At 36.9% G+C, this 13,985-nt stretch overlaps 1 protein-coding gene across 4 annotated transcripts; it reads left to right on the plus strand.

Annotated features, from left to right (window-relative positions):
• Nucleotides 1-2,624: 2,624 nt before the first annotated feature.
• LOC133693936 (protein CELLULOSE SYNTHASE INTERACTIVE 3) lies at nt 2,625-12,616 on the plus strand. 4 transcript variants are annotated; one of them, XM_062115319.1, is made up of 8 exons: nt 2,625-2,810; nt 3,155-3,310; nt 3,786-3,885; nt 4,135-7,204; nt 7,883-10,430; nt 10,689-11,143; nt 11,646-11,762; nt 12,069-12,616. In XM_062115319.1, the coding sequence occupies exons 3-8, from the start codon at nt 3,824-3,826 to the stop codon at nt 12,219-12,221; spliced, it is 6,405 nt and encodes a 2,134-aa protein (XP_061971303.1). In that variant the 5' UTR covers nt 2,625-2,810; nt 3,155-3,310; nt 3,786-3,823; the 3' UTR covers nt 12,222-12,616. The 4 variants fall into 4 exon arrangements, with proteins under 4 accessions (XP_061971303.1, XP_061971305.1, XP_061971304.1 ...); XM_062115321.1 differs by having other exon boundaries at nt 3,155-3,266; XM_062115320.1 differs by lacking the exon at nt 2,625-2,810 and having other exon boundaries at nt 2,944-3,310.
• The last annotated feature ends 1,369 nt before the right edge of the window (nt 12,617-13,985 follow it).

Genomic DNA, 13,985 nt, shown 5'->3' on the forward strand with positions numbered 1-13,985 from the left:
CATGTGTCGAAAGGCAGTTTATCCGCCTTTCACTGAAAGTTGGATAATCTCTTTTTACGCAAAAAAAAAAAAAAAAGAGAGAGAGAGAGAGAGAATAAACATGAATTGTCAACACGTTTTCTAGAATGAAAAAACAAATTAAATGATTTTTTTTAATAAAATGTTACGATGGCCAATGAATATTCAAAAGAGTTTTCACTGTAAACTGATAAATAATTATATATTTATCAGTACGGTAAAAATTATTTTTTAAATAACTTTTCATACTGAAATATATCTTAATATATTTTTTTATTTTTTAAAAATTATTTTTGACATCAGCACATCAAAATGATCCAAAACATACAAACCATATTAAATTTTAGTAAAAAATAAATTTGAATTTTTTGAAAACGCAGGTTTGCACCGCGTTTCCAAACAGGTTCTAAGTTGGGAAGATATACAACCAAGGTATTTGGAAACGCGATGTAAACTGTATTTTTTTTAAAAATTAATTCTTTTATTAAAATAATTTTTTTATATGTTTTAGATCGTTTTGATACGCTGATTTAAACATAATTTTTTTAAAATACAAAATTATTTTAATGCATTTCAGTACTAAAAGCATTTTTAAAAACAACCACAATCACACTTCCAACTATAATAATTTAAATTTTATTCAAACAAAATGATTTGTTAATATAATTCTTATTTTCCTTATTATTTTTTAATGAAAAAATATAAGTTTTTTTAATCTTATATTCTCAATTTAATAAAAACCAAAAGCAACTAGAAAAAATAAAATTAAAATTAGAAAAGGGCCTTGTTGATCTCCTAAGTCTAAATCAAACTTTCCTCATGTGTCAAATTTGATTTTTTAAGTCTAAATTTATTTTAAGTGATAAAATTAAAATTTACTTTATCAAATTAAACATAAAATTAATAACAAGATATTTTTGTTGACATCTTAAAAACTTTATAGAAAAGTAATCCAAACAAATTATCTTATTAAATACCCCAAAAACATAATATAAAAAAAATTGGAAAAAAAATAGTGACTAGAATAGAAAAACTTTAAGGACAAAAAAATATAAACTGTGTGAATCCAAAGCAAAAATAGTGTTGGTCCACTGTGCTTGTACAATAAATTTACCATAACTTTTAGTTTTTTTTTAATTTAATTTAATCAATTTAAATAAACAAAATTTCTATAGTCTCTTGTTGGCCTGACTAACATCTTCTATGAAGTATCTATTTTTTTAAAAGTAATTAAGATATTGTCAAATTAATTTTTATATGTTGAGATATTTTTAATTAAATCTTAAATAGTTTATAAAATAAATTGAATTTTAAGTAGTTTAGTGACGTGTACAATCTCGAGCATATTCCTAACATTTTTATTGTTACACCATCACATCACTGTCTTGGTATTTTAAGATATATACAATTAAATAAGTGATAATTTCATACACAACGTTCCAAAAAAAATAATTAATAATGTAATACTCACTATTTGTTTTTTAGATGATGTCTGGTGTGTGGATTTTTTAAACTCTACTATAATAATGTATTTTGACTGATTTTTACATTAATTAAAAATAAGTTTTTTTTAATGATTTTATATATATATATATATATATATATATATATATATATATATATCTTACATTGGTTTAATTTATTCATATAAATTTAATAAGATTCCATGATTATTAACTCTAAAATCTGAACTTAAAAGTAAAAATAAAATAAAATAAAATAAAATAAAAAATTGTAATCATAAAACCAACTCTGAGGTTAAAAATGATGTTTAATATAAAGCAATTTTAAATTCTATCAACCAAACAATCTCAGATGTTTGTTTGACAAAAAAAAATGTTTAGCAGTGAGGAAAATTACAATTCCCTTTAGACATCAAGAAATGGAAAGCTAATCTCAATCGTATAAAAGTCCTAAAAGCCTACGTGTCTTTCATTGAGATTTGTTTTTTGACAATTACATATCATACAAACGTGAAAAATAAAGAAAATTCGGAGATATTGTAAAAGTTATTTTTTAAAATATAGTTTATTTAAAAATATATTAAAATAATTTTTATTTTAAATTTAATTTTAATATTAGTATATCAAAATAATTTAAAAATATAAAAAATAATTTAAAACTAAAAAAATAAAAACAGATTTCAAAAACACGTTTGAACGGTTCAAACCGAACAGTAAAAAATTAGAATAAAAAATTATTTATCATGAGAATATATATAAAATAATAAGAAAAAAAGATATTTTTTAGAGTGTTTTTTACTTTGATATATATTAAAATAATTTTTTTTATTTTTTAAAATTTATTTTCTACATTAAAATGATTTAAAAATATAAAAAATAATTTAAAATATAAAAAGAAAAAATAAATTTAGAAAACACAATTAAACCATGATATTATTTTTTTTAAAAAAAACCCGAAATAAGAAGCGGCACGAGATCACTCAGGAAGAAAAGGGTACTTCTCTGCTCTGCCACGCTCCTAACTCCTTTACCAAACGGAATCACTGTGTCTCATTAATAACAAAATTTTTGCAGCAATTAACAGAGACAGATACACCAAAACCAATGAATATAAATAACTTATCTGTCTGCCAGCCAGTAACGGTTAAGGTTTAAATAAAAGCCAGCAAACAAAAATCCCAAAATAATCAGGAAAAACAAGAGACTGATGAGCAAAACACACTCTCAGTCTTTGAGAAGAAACGAAAAAGACCACCCAGACTCTCTCTCTCTCTCTCTCTCTCAACTTCCATTGACGTCAGTTTCTTCTCTCACACTTTAACTTTTCAGGTACCATTTTCTTTCTCGTTTCAATTTTTAGTTGTTTCTGTATAAAATACAATTTGTAGTTAATTAAGAGTTACTAATCAGTAATTGATATATATATATATAGAGAGAGAGAGTAAGTAAATCATGAGGATTGTGACGAGAGACGTGATAATGACGTTTCTCTTGCCCTAGATTCCTTGACGTGCACTTCTGATCCGATCTCCGTTTCTCCATTTCTATTATTATTTCTATTACCTTTTTTTTCCGAATAAAATTGAGATGTGGTATCAGTCACTTTCTCTCTAATGCTAAAAGACCCAATTGCGATATCAATTATTTATCTCCAATTCGCTATTTTGGTACAGTGATTTAGGTTTGCGCTGCTGCCTAAGGAGCTTCCATTGCAGTGCATAATTCAAGATTTTGGATTGGACGGTGATGATTGGGGCTAGATGCCTGGTTTTTGGATAGTAAGAAGTGAGGGAGTTACTCTGGCATTTGCATTGGCGTGGGGTGGCGAGGTCTTGTGTTGTGTTTGATTTCAAGCATTTTGATTGTGGTTTTGTTAATTCCAAGTGTTTTGTTTGTGCTTTTTTTCTTCGTCTTTCATTTTGTGGAAAGAATTATTGTCAGTCATGCTTGTATTTGTACGCATAATCTATAAAATGGTTTATAGTAATTGGAGTGCTCAGCTGAGGGTGCACAAGTTTGTTGAAGTTGGAAAATAATGGTAGGTCTTGGTTTTCTAGTTGAAAATGAATTGTGGGAATTTGCTTCAAATTGGGATATGGTTGGGAAAATTTGAAAGTAAGGAGTAATAATTTTCAGTTTTTTTTTGGCTTTGTGGGTATGTACTGTGGGTGATCTTCAGAATTGGGTTTGTTTCGCTGTTATAATTTTGGGGATTTTAGTTCTAAGGATTTAGTGCTTGGTGTGCTGATTGTAAATGAAATTGCAGAAGTTCATTAGTTGGGATATTTGTTCTTTTTTTTGCAGGTGGCCTAGAAGAAAGCTAGAGTGGCGTGTTGGTGCAAATGTCAAAGTTTCCCTCCTCTAAACTGCAAGATCCTACATCCTCATCTGCTCCTGAGTCTAAGTTAGTATCCTTCTCTCAAGTAAAATTAGCCCATAAACTCTATACATCATTCCGATGAATATTTTAGCCATGAGTTAAACTTTTTATTCTCTTCCTGCTACGAGAAACAGACTGCCATAACTGAGTTATGGCAAGTGAAATGAATATCAAGACAATCCAAGTCAGAATATATCATCATCTTTACTGGTTTAATTCTTGAGAATTAGTACTAATTAATTATGAGCTAATGGATTGGCTGATTATATACAGGGAACAAAATGGAACGGCAGAAATGGATGACAGTGAAGATACAATGGCTGTGGTTGCTCGCTTCATTGAGAAGCTACATTCCAGGATATCTTCACCACCTGAAAAAGAACTAGTAACAGCTCGTCTGCTTCGTCTTGCCAAAGCAAGAAAGGATGCAAGGGCAGTCATTGGTTCCCATGCCCAAGCTATGCCGTTATTCATATCCATTCTCAGGAATGGTACTTCTGGGGCAAAAGTTAATGTTGCTTCGACTCTCAGCGCTTTGTGCAAAGATGATGATTTACGAGTGAAGGTACTTCTTGGTGGGTGCATACCACCTTTACTCTCACTTCTGAAGTCTGAATCGATTGAGGCTAGGAAGGCAGCAGCAGAGGCTATATATGAAGTTTCCTCTGGCTCGGTTTCAGATGATCAAGTTGGTATCAAGATATTTGCCACAGAAGGTGTGACGCCGACCTTATGGGAACAGCTTAATCCGAAGAACAAGCAGGACAAAGTGGTTCAAGGGTTTGTTACTGGGGCACTGAGAAATCTTTGTGGGGACAAGGATAGTTATTGGAGAGCAATGCTTGAGGCTGGAGGAGTGGATATCATTGTGGGTCTTCTGTCTTCTGACAATGCCACTGCCCAGTCCAATGCAGCTTCTCTATTGGCTCGTCTAATGTTGGCATTTGGTGATAGTATACCGAAAGTAATTGATTCTGGAGCTGTGCGAGCTTTGCTTCAGCTTGTGGGTCAGAATAATGATATTTCTGTTCGTGCTAGTGCTGCTGATGCTTTGGAAGCTCTTTCCTCAAAGTCAACGGAGGCCAAGAAAGCTATTGTAGATGCTGATGGGGTTCCCATTCTCATTGGGGCCATAGTTGCTCCTTCTAAAGAGTGTATGCAAGGGGAGTTCGGCCAGGCTCTGCAGGGGCATGCAACACGAGCTCTGGCAAATATATGTGGCGGGATGTCTGCCTTGATACTATATCTTGGAGAACTATCACAGTCTCCTCGTCTTGCTGCACCAGTTGCTGATATAATCGGAGCACTTGCCTATGCTTTGATGGTCTTTGAGAAAAATGCTGTTACTGCTGAGGAAACTTTTGATGCAACCAAGATAGAGGATATACTAGTAAAGCTACTGAAGCCCCGGGATAATAAGCTGGTTCAGGAACGTGTCCTTGAAGCTATGGCAAGTCTGTACGGCAATATCTACCTCTCAATATGTCTTGATTATGCAGAAGCAAAGAAGGTTCTTATTGGGCTCATAACAATGGCTGTTGGGGATCCACAGGAGTATCTAATACTTTCGTTAACCAGCCTATGTTGTGGCGGGGTAGGCATCTGGGATTCCATCGGCAAGAGAGAAGGGATTCAGTTACTGATATCATTGTTGGGATTATCCAGTGAGCAGCATCAAGAATATGGTGTTCGATTTCTAGCAATCTTAACTGATCAGGTTGATGACAGTAAGTGGGCTATCACTGCCGCTGGTGGGATTCCTCCTCTTGTGCAGCTGTTAGAGGCAGGGTCTCAGAAGGCAAGGGAGGATGCAGCACATATTCTGTGGAATCTGTGCTGTCATAGTGAAGATATCCGTGCCTGTGTTGAAAGTGCAGGAGCTGTCCCTGCCTTTTTATGGCTTTTAAAGAGTGGTGGACCTAAAGGTCAAGAAGCCTCAGCTATGGCACTTACCAGGCTTGTCCAAACAGCTGATTCTACCACTATTAATCAGTTATTAGCTCTGCTTCTTGGTGACTCTTCTGGCTCAAAAGCCTACGCCATAAGAGTTTTGGGTCATGTACTAACGATGGCATCACATAAGGATCTTGTGCAAAGGGGATCTGCAGCAAATCAAGCTCTAAGATCTCTTATCCAGATTCTGAACTCCTCGGACGAAGAAACCCAAGAATCTGCAGCTTCTGTTCTTGCTGATCTATTCACTACGAGACAAGATATCTGTGATAGTCTTGCAACAGATGAGATTGTGCATCCCTGCATGAAGCTTTTGACCAGTAATAATACTCAAGTTGTGGCAACACAGTTAGCTCGAGCATTGGGTGCTTTGTCGCGCCCAACTAGGACTAAAAGTACTATGAAAATGCCTTATATTGCTGAAGGAGACGTCAAGCCTCTAATTAAGTTGGCTAAAACTTCCATTGATGCTGCTGAAACAGCAATTGCTGCACTTGCCAACCTCCTCTCTGATCCCCAGATTGCTGCTGAAGCCCTGGCAGAAGATGTTGTTGGTGCTTTGACAAGAGTCCTGGGAGAAGGAACTTCAGAAGGAAAAAAGAATGCATCGCGAGCTCTTCATCAATTGCTGATTCATTTTCCAGTAGGTGATGTGCTCGGTGGAAATGCTCAGTGCCGTTTTTCTGTTCTTGCAATACTTGATTCCTTGAACTCAATGGGTATGGATGGCACTGATATCACAGATGCTTTAGAAGTAGTTGCACTCTTGGTGAGGATGAAACATGGTGTGAACTTCACTTACCTTCCTCGGGCTGTCCTCTTAGAAGTGCCCTCAAGCTTAGATCCTCTAGCACGCTTACTGGCCGAGGGGCCACCTTTACTGCAAGATAAGGCAATAGAAATTTTGTCTCAGCTCTGTGGTGATCAGCCAGGTGTGCTGGGTGATCTGTTGATTGCAAGATCAAGATCGATTGATTCTCTAGCCAATAGAATAATAAATTCCTCCAGTTTAGAAGTGAAAATTGGAGGGATTACATTACTCATATGTGCTGCTAAAGAACACACACAGCAGTCAGTGGAAGCACTTGATGTGTCAGGACACTTGAAACCCCTTATATATGCCTTGGTGAATATTATAAAGCAGAACACTTGCTACTCGTCTTTAGAAATGCAAGTCAGAACTCCAAGAGGTCTTTTTGAAAGATCAGCATTCCAGGAAGGAGATGAATTTGATGTCCTTGATCCAGTCATTGTTTTAGGCGGTACTGTTGCCTTGTGGTTGCTATCAATAATTTCTTCCATCTATGCAAAAAGCAAGCTCATCGTGATGGAAGCTGGTGGACTTGAGGCTCTCTCAGATAGGCTTTTCAGTTATACTTCCACTCCACAGGTATGCTCTTATTTAGCCTCTTGAATAGGGGGGCTTTCTGTTTCCAATGCAGCTGTGCCACAATCATTTGTTTTTTCCTTTCTCCTGTGGTGAATTACTTTCTTATATGATGATTGCTAATGGATGTATAAGTAAATTATAGCCTATGTGACTGAGATGTCACACTGATTATGTGATCTGTCTGCATACATATATAGACTGTATGGGGATATAACAAACATGGTAAGCTTTCGTTCTTAGTACCCTCCTCTTTGTCTCCCTCAAAAAGTAGGAGATGATTTGTATTCACTGTGCATGAAATAAAGTGCAGACTTGCTTATGATAATATATGGCATTTATAATGTGTCATTATGACCCGCACATTTACCATGGAATAATGAACTAGGGTGAGTGGGGAAATGAGTAGAGGAGATAAGAACAGTGAAGAAAAGAAGAGAGGTTGGGATCAGTGAGGTAAAAAAAAGTATTTGAATGGACTGTGCAATTCAGAAGAGGAGTTTGCATGTAAAATTGTTGTTCTTAGAATACTCTATAAACAAGAATGTTAGTTTCTGCTATTTGTTGTGATTTTATATTCGATGATTTGGTACCCTGGATAAAACTGTGAGTAAAAATGAATTCCAGACCATTTTGCTTAAGTTATGGTGGCTGAGCCTCAAGAACTTTTCTTCATTCCAGGCAGAATTTGAGGATACAGAGGGTATATGGATCAGTGCGTTGCTCCTGGCTTTCTTATTCCAAGACCCAAGTATTGTCCTGTCTCCTACAACAATGCACATCATACCTTCTCTTGCTCATTTGATGAGATCTGATGAAGTGATTGATAAATTTTTTGCTGCCCAGGCAATGGCCAGTCTTGTTTGCAATGGAAGTAAGGGAATAAGCCTCACTATTGCAAACTCTGGTGCTGTTGCTGGCTTAATAACATTAATCGGTTTCATAGAATTGGATATGCCAAACCTTGTTGCATTATCAGAAGAATTTTCATTGGTACGTAGTCCTGATCAAGTTATTCTGGAACACCTTTTTGAAATAGAAGATGTAAGGTTTGGTTCCACTGCACGCAAATCCATTCCTTTGTTGGTGGATCTCTTAAGACCGATTCCAGATAGACCAGGTGCTCCTCCAATTGCTGTTCAACTATTAAGCCGTCTTGCAGAAGGAAGTGATGCAAATAAATTAATCATGGCTGAAGCAGGAGCTCTCGATGCTTTAACAAAATACCTGTCATTGAGTCCTCAAGACTCCACAGAAGCTTCTATATCTGAATTATTACGAATCCTGTTTAGCAATCCTGATCTTATTCGATATGAAGCATCGTTTAGTTCTTTGAATCAACTCATAGCTGTTTTGCGTCTCGGATCAAGAGATGCTCGATTTAGTGCTGCAAGGGCTCTCCATGAACTTTTTGATGCTGAAAGCATTAGAGACTCTGAATTAGCTTGGCAGGCTGTTCAGCCATTGATTGACATGCTCAATGCAGCATCAGAGAGTGAGCAAGAGGCTGCTCTTTTTGCCTTGATCAAGCTGACATCAGGGCATAATTCAAAAAGAACTTTATTTGTTGATGTTGAAGGTAATCCACTTGAGAGCCTATACAAAATATTGTCTTCTGCTTCGTCCTTGGAACTGAAGAGAAATGCTGCAGAACTTTGCTCTATTCTGTTTAGCAATGCAAAATTCAGATCAAATCCAATTGCCTCTGAATGCATACAGCCCCTTATATCTCTCATCCAGTCCGATAACACGGCAGTTGTGGAATCTGTGGTTTGTGCTTTTGAGAGATTGTTGGATGATGAACTAAAGGTGGAGCTTGCAGCAGCCTATGTTAACATAGTGGATCTTCTTGTTGGCTTGGTTTCTGGAACAAATCTCCGACTTATTGAGGGTAGTATCACTGCTCTAATAAAGTTGGGGAAAGATCGGGCCCCACGCAAATTGGACATGGTCAAAGCAGGTATTATTGATAAATGTCTTGTGCTACTCCCAATTGTGCCCAGTTCATTATGCTCTGCAATTGCAGAACTGTTCCGCATTTTGACAAACAGTGGTGCAATTGCTAGAAGTTCAGATGCTGCAAAAGTGGTAGAACCTCTTTTTATGGTTTTGCTTCGGCCAGATTTTGGTTTGTGGGGACAGCACAGTGCCTTACAAGCACTTGTAAATATTTTGGAGAAGCCACAGAGCCTGGCAACATTGAAACTTACTCCCAGCCAGGTCATTGAGCCTTTAATTTCATTTCTGGAGTCCCCATCTCAAGCCATTCAGCAACTTGGCACAGAACTGCTATCTCATCTTCTTGCACAAGAACATTTTCAGCAAGACATAACGACAAAAAATGCAGTGGTTCCACTTGTGCAGCTTGCAGGAATTGGAATATTGAACCTTCAACAGACAGCAATAAAGGCACTGGAAAAGATCTCCATTAGCTGGCCAAAGGTGGTTGCTGATGCTGGAGGAATTTTTGAGCTAGCAAAGGTTATTATTCAAGATGATCCTCAACCACCTGTTGAGCTTTGGGAAACGGCTGCTTTGGTTCTCTCAAATGTTCTGCGTGTCAATGCAGAGTACTACTTCAAAGTTCCTATGGTGGTTCTTGTGAAAATGTTGCACTCTACTTGTGAGAGCACTATTAAAGTGGCTCTTAATGGCTTAATTGTTCATGAAAGGACTGATGCTTCTAGTGCAGAGCAGATGACTGAAGCTGGTGTTATAGATTCTTTGTTGAACCTACTAAGAACTCATCAATGTGAGGAGTTATCCGGAACACTACTTGAAGCTTTGTTTAATCACATCAGAGTACGAGAGAAGAAGGCTTCTAAGTATGCAATAGCACCTTTATCTCAGTATCTGTTAGACCCACAAACCAGATCAGAGACCTGCAGGTTTCTTGCAGCTCTAGCTCTTGGGGACCTCTCCCAGCAGGAAGGACTTGCAAGGGCCAGTGATTCTGTTTCAGCTTGTCGTGCTTTGGTAAGCTTGCTTGAAGATCAACCGTCAGAAGCAATGACAATGGTAGCAGTTTGTGCATTGCAGAACTTTGTCATGCACAGTAGGACTAATAGGCGAGCTGTTGCAGAAGCAGGTGGCATATTAGTAGTGCAGGAACTACTACTGTCTCCTAGTGCTGATGTGGCTGGGCAGGCAGCCATGCTGATTGAATTGCTATTTTCTAATCACACTCTCCAAGAATATGTATCGAATGAGCTCATCAGATCTTTGACGGGTAATTTATTTCCATTTTGTTACATATCTGATCCTTTTGTTGATGGGTTGAAGGTGTACCATCTTGTTTACTGTCATCCTATTATAGGCCTGTATGAGGCAAAGGACCAGAATTTCATATAATTTATAACGACATGTTTTCATTCTAGAGGAAATTTTCTTATATGAGTAGTTCTCTCTTCTGGTTTATTATTTGGACAATGATGTTTTTCCTTGCTTTCCTTCTAATTATGGAACCAACTGTAACTTTGTTTTGCAGCTGCTCTTGAAAGAGAATTGTGGTCCACAGCAACTATCAATGTACAGTTCTTGAGAACCTTGAATGTCATATTCGCCAACTTTCCCAAGCTCCATGTTTCTGAAGCAGCTACCCTTTGCATTCCCCACTTGGTAAATGCACTCAAATCTGGCAGTGAGGCAGCTCAGGAATCTGTGTTGGACACCTTATGTTTGTTAAAACAGTCTTGGTCAACCATGTCAATAGATATTGCAAAGTCCCAGGCCATGATTGCAGCTGAAGCTATTCCTATTCTACAAATGTTGATGAAAACGTGCCCACCAAGTTTTCATGAAAGAGCAGACCTCCTGTTGCACTGTTTGCCAGGATCTTTGACTGTTACAATTAATCGTGGGAATAACCTAAAGCAGGCAATGGGAACCACAAATGCTTTTTGTCGCTTGACAATAGGCAATGGTCCTCCTCGTCAGACCAAGGTGAGAGTTTTTCTATAGTAACATGTTCATAGACAAACCATTCAGTTTGCAGTTGTCATAGATTGGTGTTTACTTAAGAGAATTCATGGTATGTAAATTGTTGCATTTCTTGGGTAAACATGATTGCATACAAGTCTGGTAGGATGAACGAGCTTTTGGAATACCATTGTTTTTCTAAAGGAATAAACAGAACCTAGTCTTTCAGTGTTATATTATATAGCATGACTTGTATCACATGCAGAGATTCCCATATTTGTTTTCAACCAGATGAAGTTTTCCCCTAGCAGTTTGTAGTTTCTCCTTTTCAAAAACAGAGGAAGTCAACACCTAATGGGTCTACTAAGATTAATCATCCTTTTGAAAAAAATATAATGTATATTAACCATAATTTTAATAATGTGCCAAAATGCAACATCGGATCCTAAGGAAAATGGTGACCATACGCTTATTTCTAATTGTCAGGGAGTGCTAAATTTCATATTGAAATGATCTATTTTGTCAGGTTGTGAGCCACAGTATATCTCCAGAATGGAAAGAAGGATTCACATGGGCTTTTGATGTACCACCGAAGGGCCAAAAACTTCACATCATTTGCAAAAGCAAAAATACTTTTGGCAAGGTAATTTTTTTTAGAATTACCTTCGGTAACGTAATTGGTTTTTCATCTATATGCATTCTAGTGCAATTTTCTGAAAGCAGATTTTTTAGCATTCGGTTGGAATGGTCATCAATTCATTGCTCCTCATCGAATAGATATGCTCATCTTGGAAGAGATGCATAAACATTTGGTTGTAGGAAATCCATTCATGACACATGAATCTCTGATCTGTTTCTTGATTTGCTAATTGTCAACAGCACATGCTATGTTTAGGCAGTATGTTTTGACACAAAAAAATTCTAATTGGGAGATAATTTATTTTTTCAGAATACTCTGGGTAGAGTGACTATCCAAATTGATAAAGTTGTGTCAGAGGGAGTATACAGTGGGTTATTCAGCCTCAATCATGATAGCAACAAGGATGGCTCCTCTAGAACGCTTGAAATTGAGATTGTCTGGACCAACAGGACATCGGAATGATAGCACTTACTGGGAAATAAATAGGGTTATTTGTACAAGCGACTTCGTTGAAATTTGGCACAGGAGGCTGCTCAAAAGTTGAGGGGAGAATCATTGATGTCATTTTCACCATGACAGGATGCAAAAGAAGGGTGATTTGCTTGTGAGTAGTTTCGTTATTTGAAGGTCCAGTTTTGCAGCAACAAAGATTACACGCTACGTTAAATGTAAGTGTGAACTGTTTATTTTATCTGCAGAGGTGAGAAGGGGGTCGAGGGTAGTTCCCATGGTGTAGGGAAAATATCTAAGTCGTTTAAAAGTTGTTGTACAGGCCAGTTCATAGGCATCAGCAATTAAAACGTACGATAGAAAAAATAGCGTGCAGAAAATAATTAAATCAAGCTTTTCAGTGGAAATGGTTCCTTCTGGTGAGATATGTGAATTTTTGGAAAGACTAACTGACCCTTTCATCTTTATTTCCCCCCTTTAGCGAATGAATTGTGGAAACCATGAGATTCGATTCTTGGCTCTCTGGATATAGTGCTGCTGCTGTCTGTGTTGCCGTACACGGGACTGCGACGCTTTAATACGCTCTCTAACCCTGATTTCATCAGGTTTGAACAGTGCTTTTCTCCTGAATATCGTAATAAATTCTCCAAATAACAAATAAGAGGTAAATATAAATCAAAACAAACTGAAGGGTGTTGTTTGTTTGTATCTAGAAGGAGCAGACTTGTAATTGTATGTCATGATGATTGATGCAAATGCTTGCTTGTTTGCTTCCATCAATAACCTATCTAAACATCAGGTCATCTGTGGAGAAAGAAAACTTAAAAATGGCCGTGCGTCTTCACAGTTGACGGGGGTAAGCCACAGCTTCGATTAGGTCGTAGACCTTGCGGCAATGGAAGATCAGGGTCGCCATTTCGGGAAAAAGGAAAGTGGGCAATGTCCGTATCTCGATCAATGCCCGCCCCTAATTTTATTTTCTTTCAAGTGGAAAATGATAGATTAAAGGTGGGGAAAACTCGATTGATCAATACATTTTCCTTTATGTCATGGTCCAAAACGGAATAAATGACAAGCGAGAGGGCGGGGGAACATATTTTACAAGAAAGAATGAGAATAGATTACAAAAAACGTGGGGCCAATTTCTGGATGGTTAAAACACAGTCTCCACAATTTCGAAAGAGGATCCTATAAAATTCTGGAATTCAATCAAACATTATTGTAAAGGCAGATCAAAAGCAGAAATGTCTCAAGCCAAACTCAGCAGAAATGCCACAGGGCAATCAAAAGCTGCAAAAACCTAACTTGCTGCTGCAACCAAAGCAGATCGAGCCCTCGCAAAAGAAGCGATAAGTGATCCGAGATGCAACTTATCATTGCACCCAAAGACAAACCTGTATCTGCAAGATTATAGAACTATAGAGTAGTGCAATTGACTCCTCAAGGAGTGTTCAATCCAGTAGTTTTTTTTTAATTAGCAAGAACAACATTAGAATGATATTGTAAAGGCGATGATCTGCATTCCTTTCTCTACTTCAAAATGTCTGTATTGACATTAAGCACCACTTATGGAAATCAATAAATAACACCACTTATGCATTTGTAATCTGAAAATCAAGAAGTACTAAAAAACATGAACTATACCTTGTTCATTTTTTTTAAAAAAAATATTCCTGGCAAAATGTGCATTTGGCTTCCTGATGTAAATGCATATGCATGTCAAGCTGCATGAGTTACAAGTGGTCACTTCTCTGACGATATCCACCAAGGCCAAAC

Source organism: Populus nigra, chromosome 5 (assembly GCF_951802175.1).
Source record: "Populus nigra chromosome 5, ddPopNigr1.1, whole genome shotgun sequence".
NCBI lineage: Eukaryota > Viridiplantae > Streptophyta > Magnoliopsida > Malpighiales > Salicaceae > Populus > Populus nigra.

Excerpts from the sequence above, each read along its gene's own strand:
- LOC133693936 (XM_062115319.1), top strand. The coding sequence starts at position 3,824 with ATGTCAAAGTTTCCCTCCTCTAAACTGCAAGATCCTACATCCTCATCT. Across the intron at positions 7,205-7,882 it reads GTTATACTTCCACTCCACAG|GCAGAATTTGAGGATACAGA; the intron begins GTATGCTCTTAT and ends TCTTCATTCCAG. Across the intron at positions 10,431-10,688 it reads GCTCATCAGATCTTTGACGG|CTGCTCTTGAAAGAGAATTG; the intron begins GTAATTTATTTC and ends TTTGTTTTGCAG.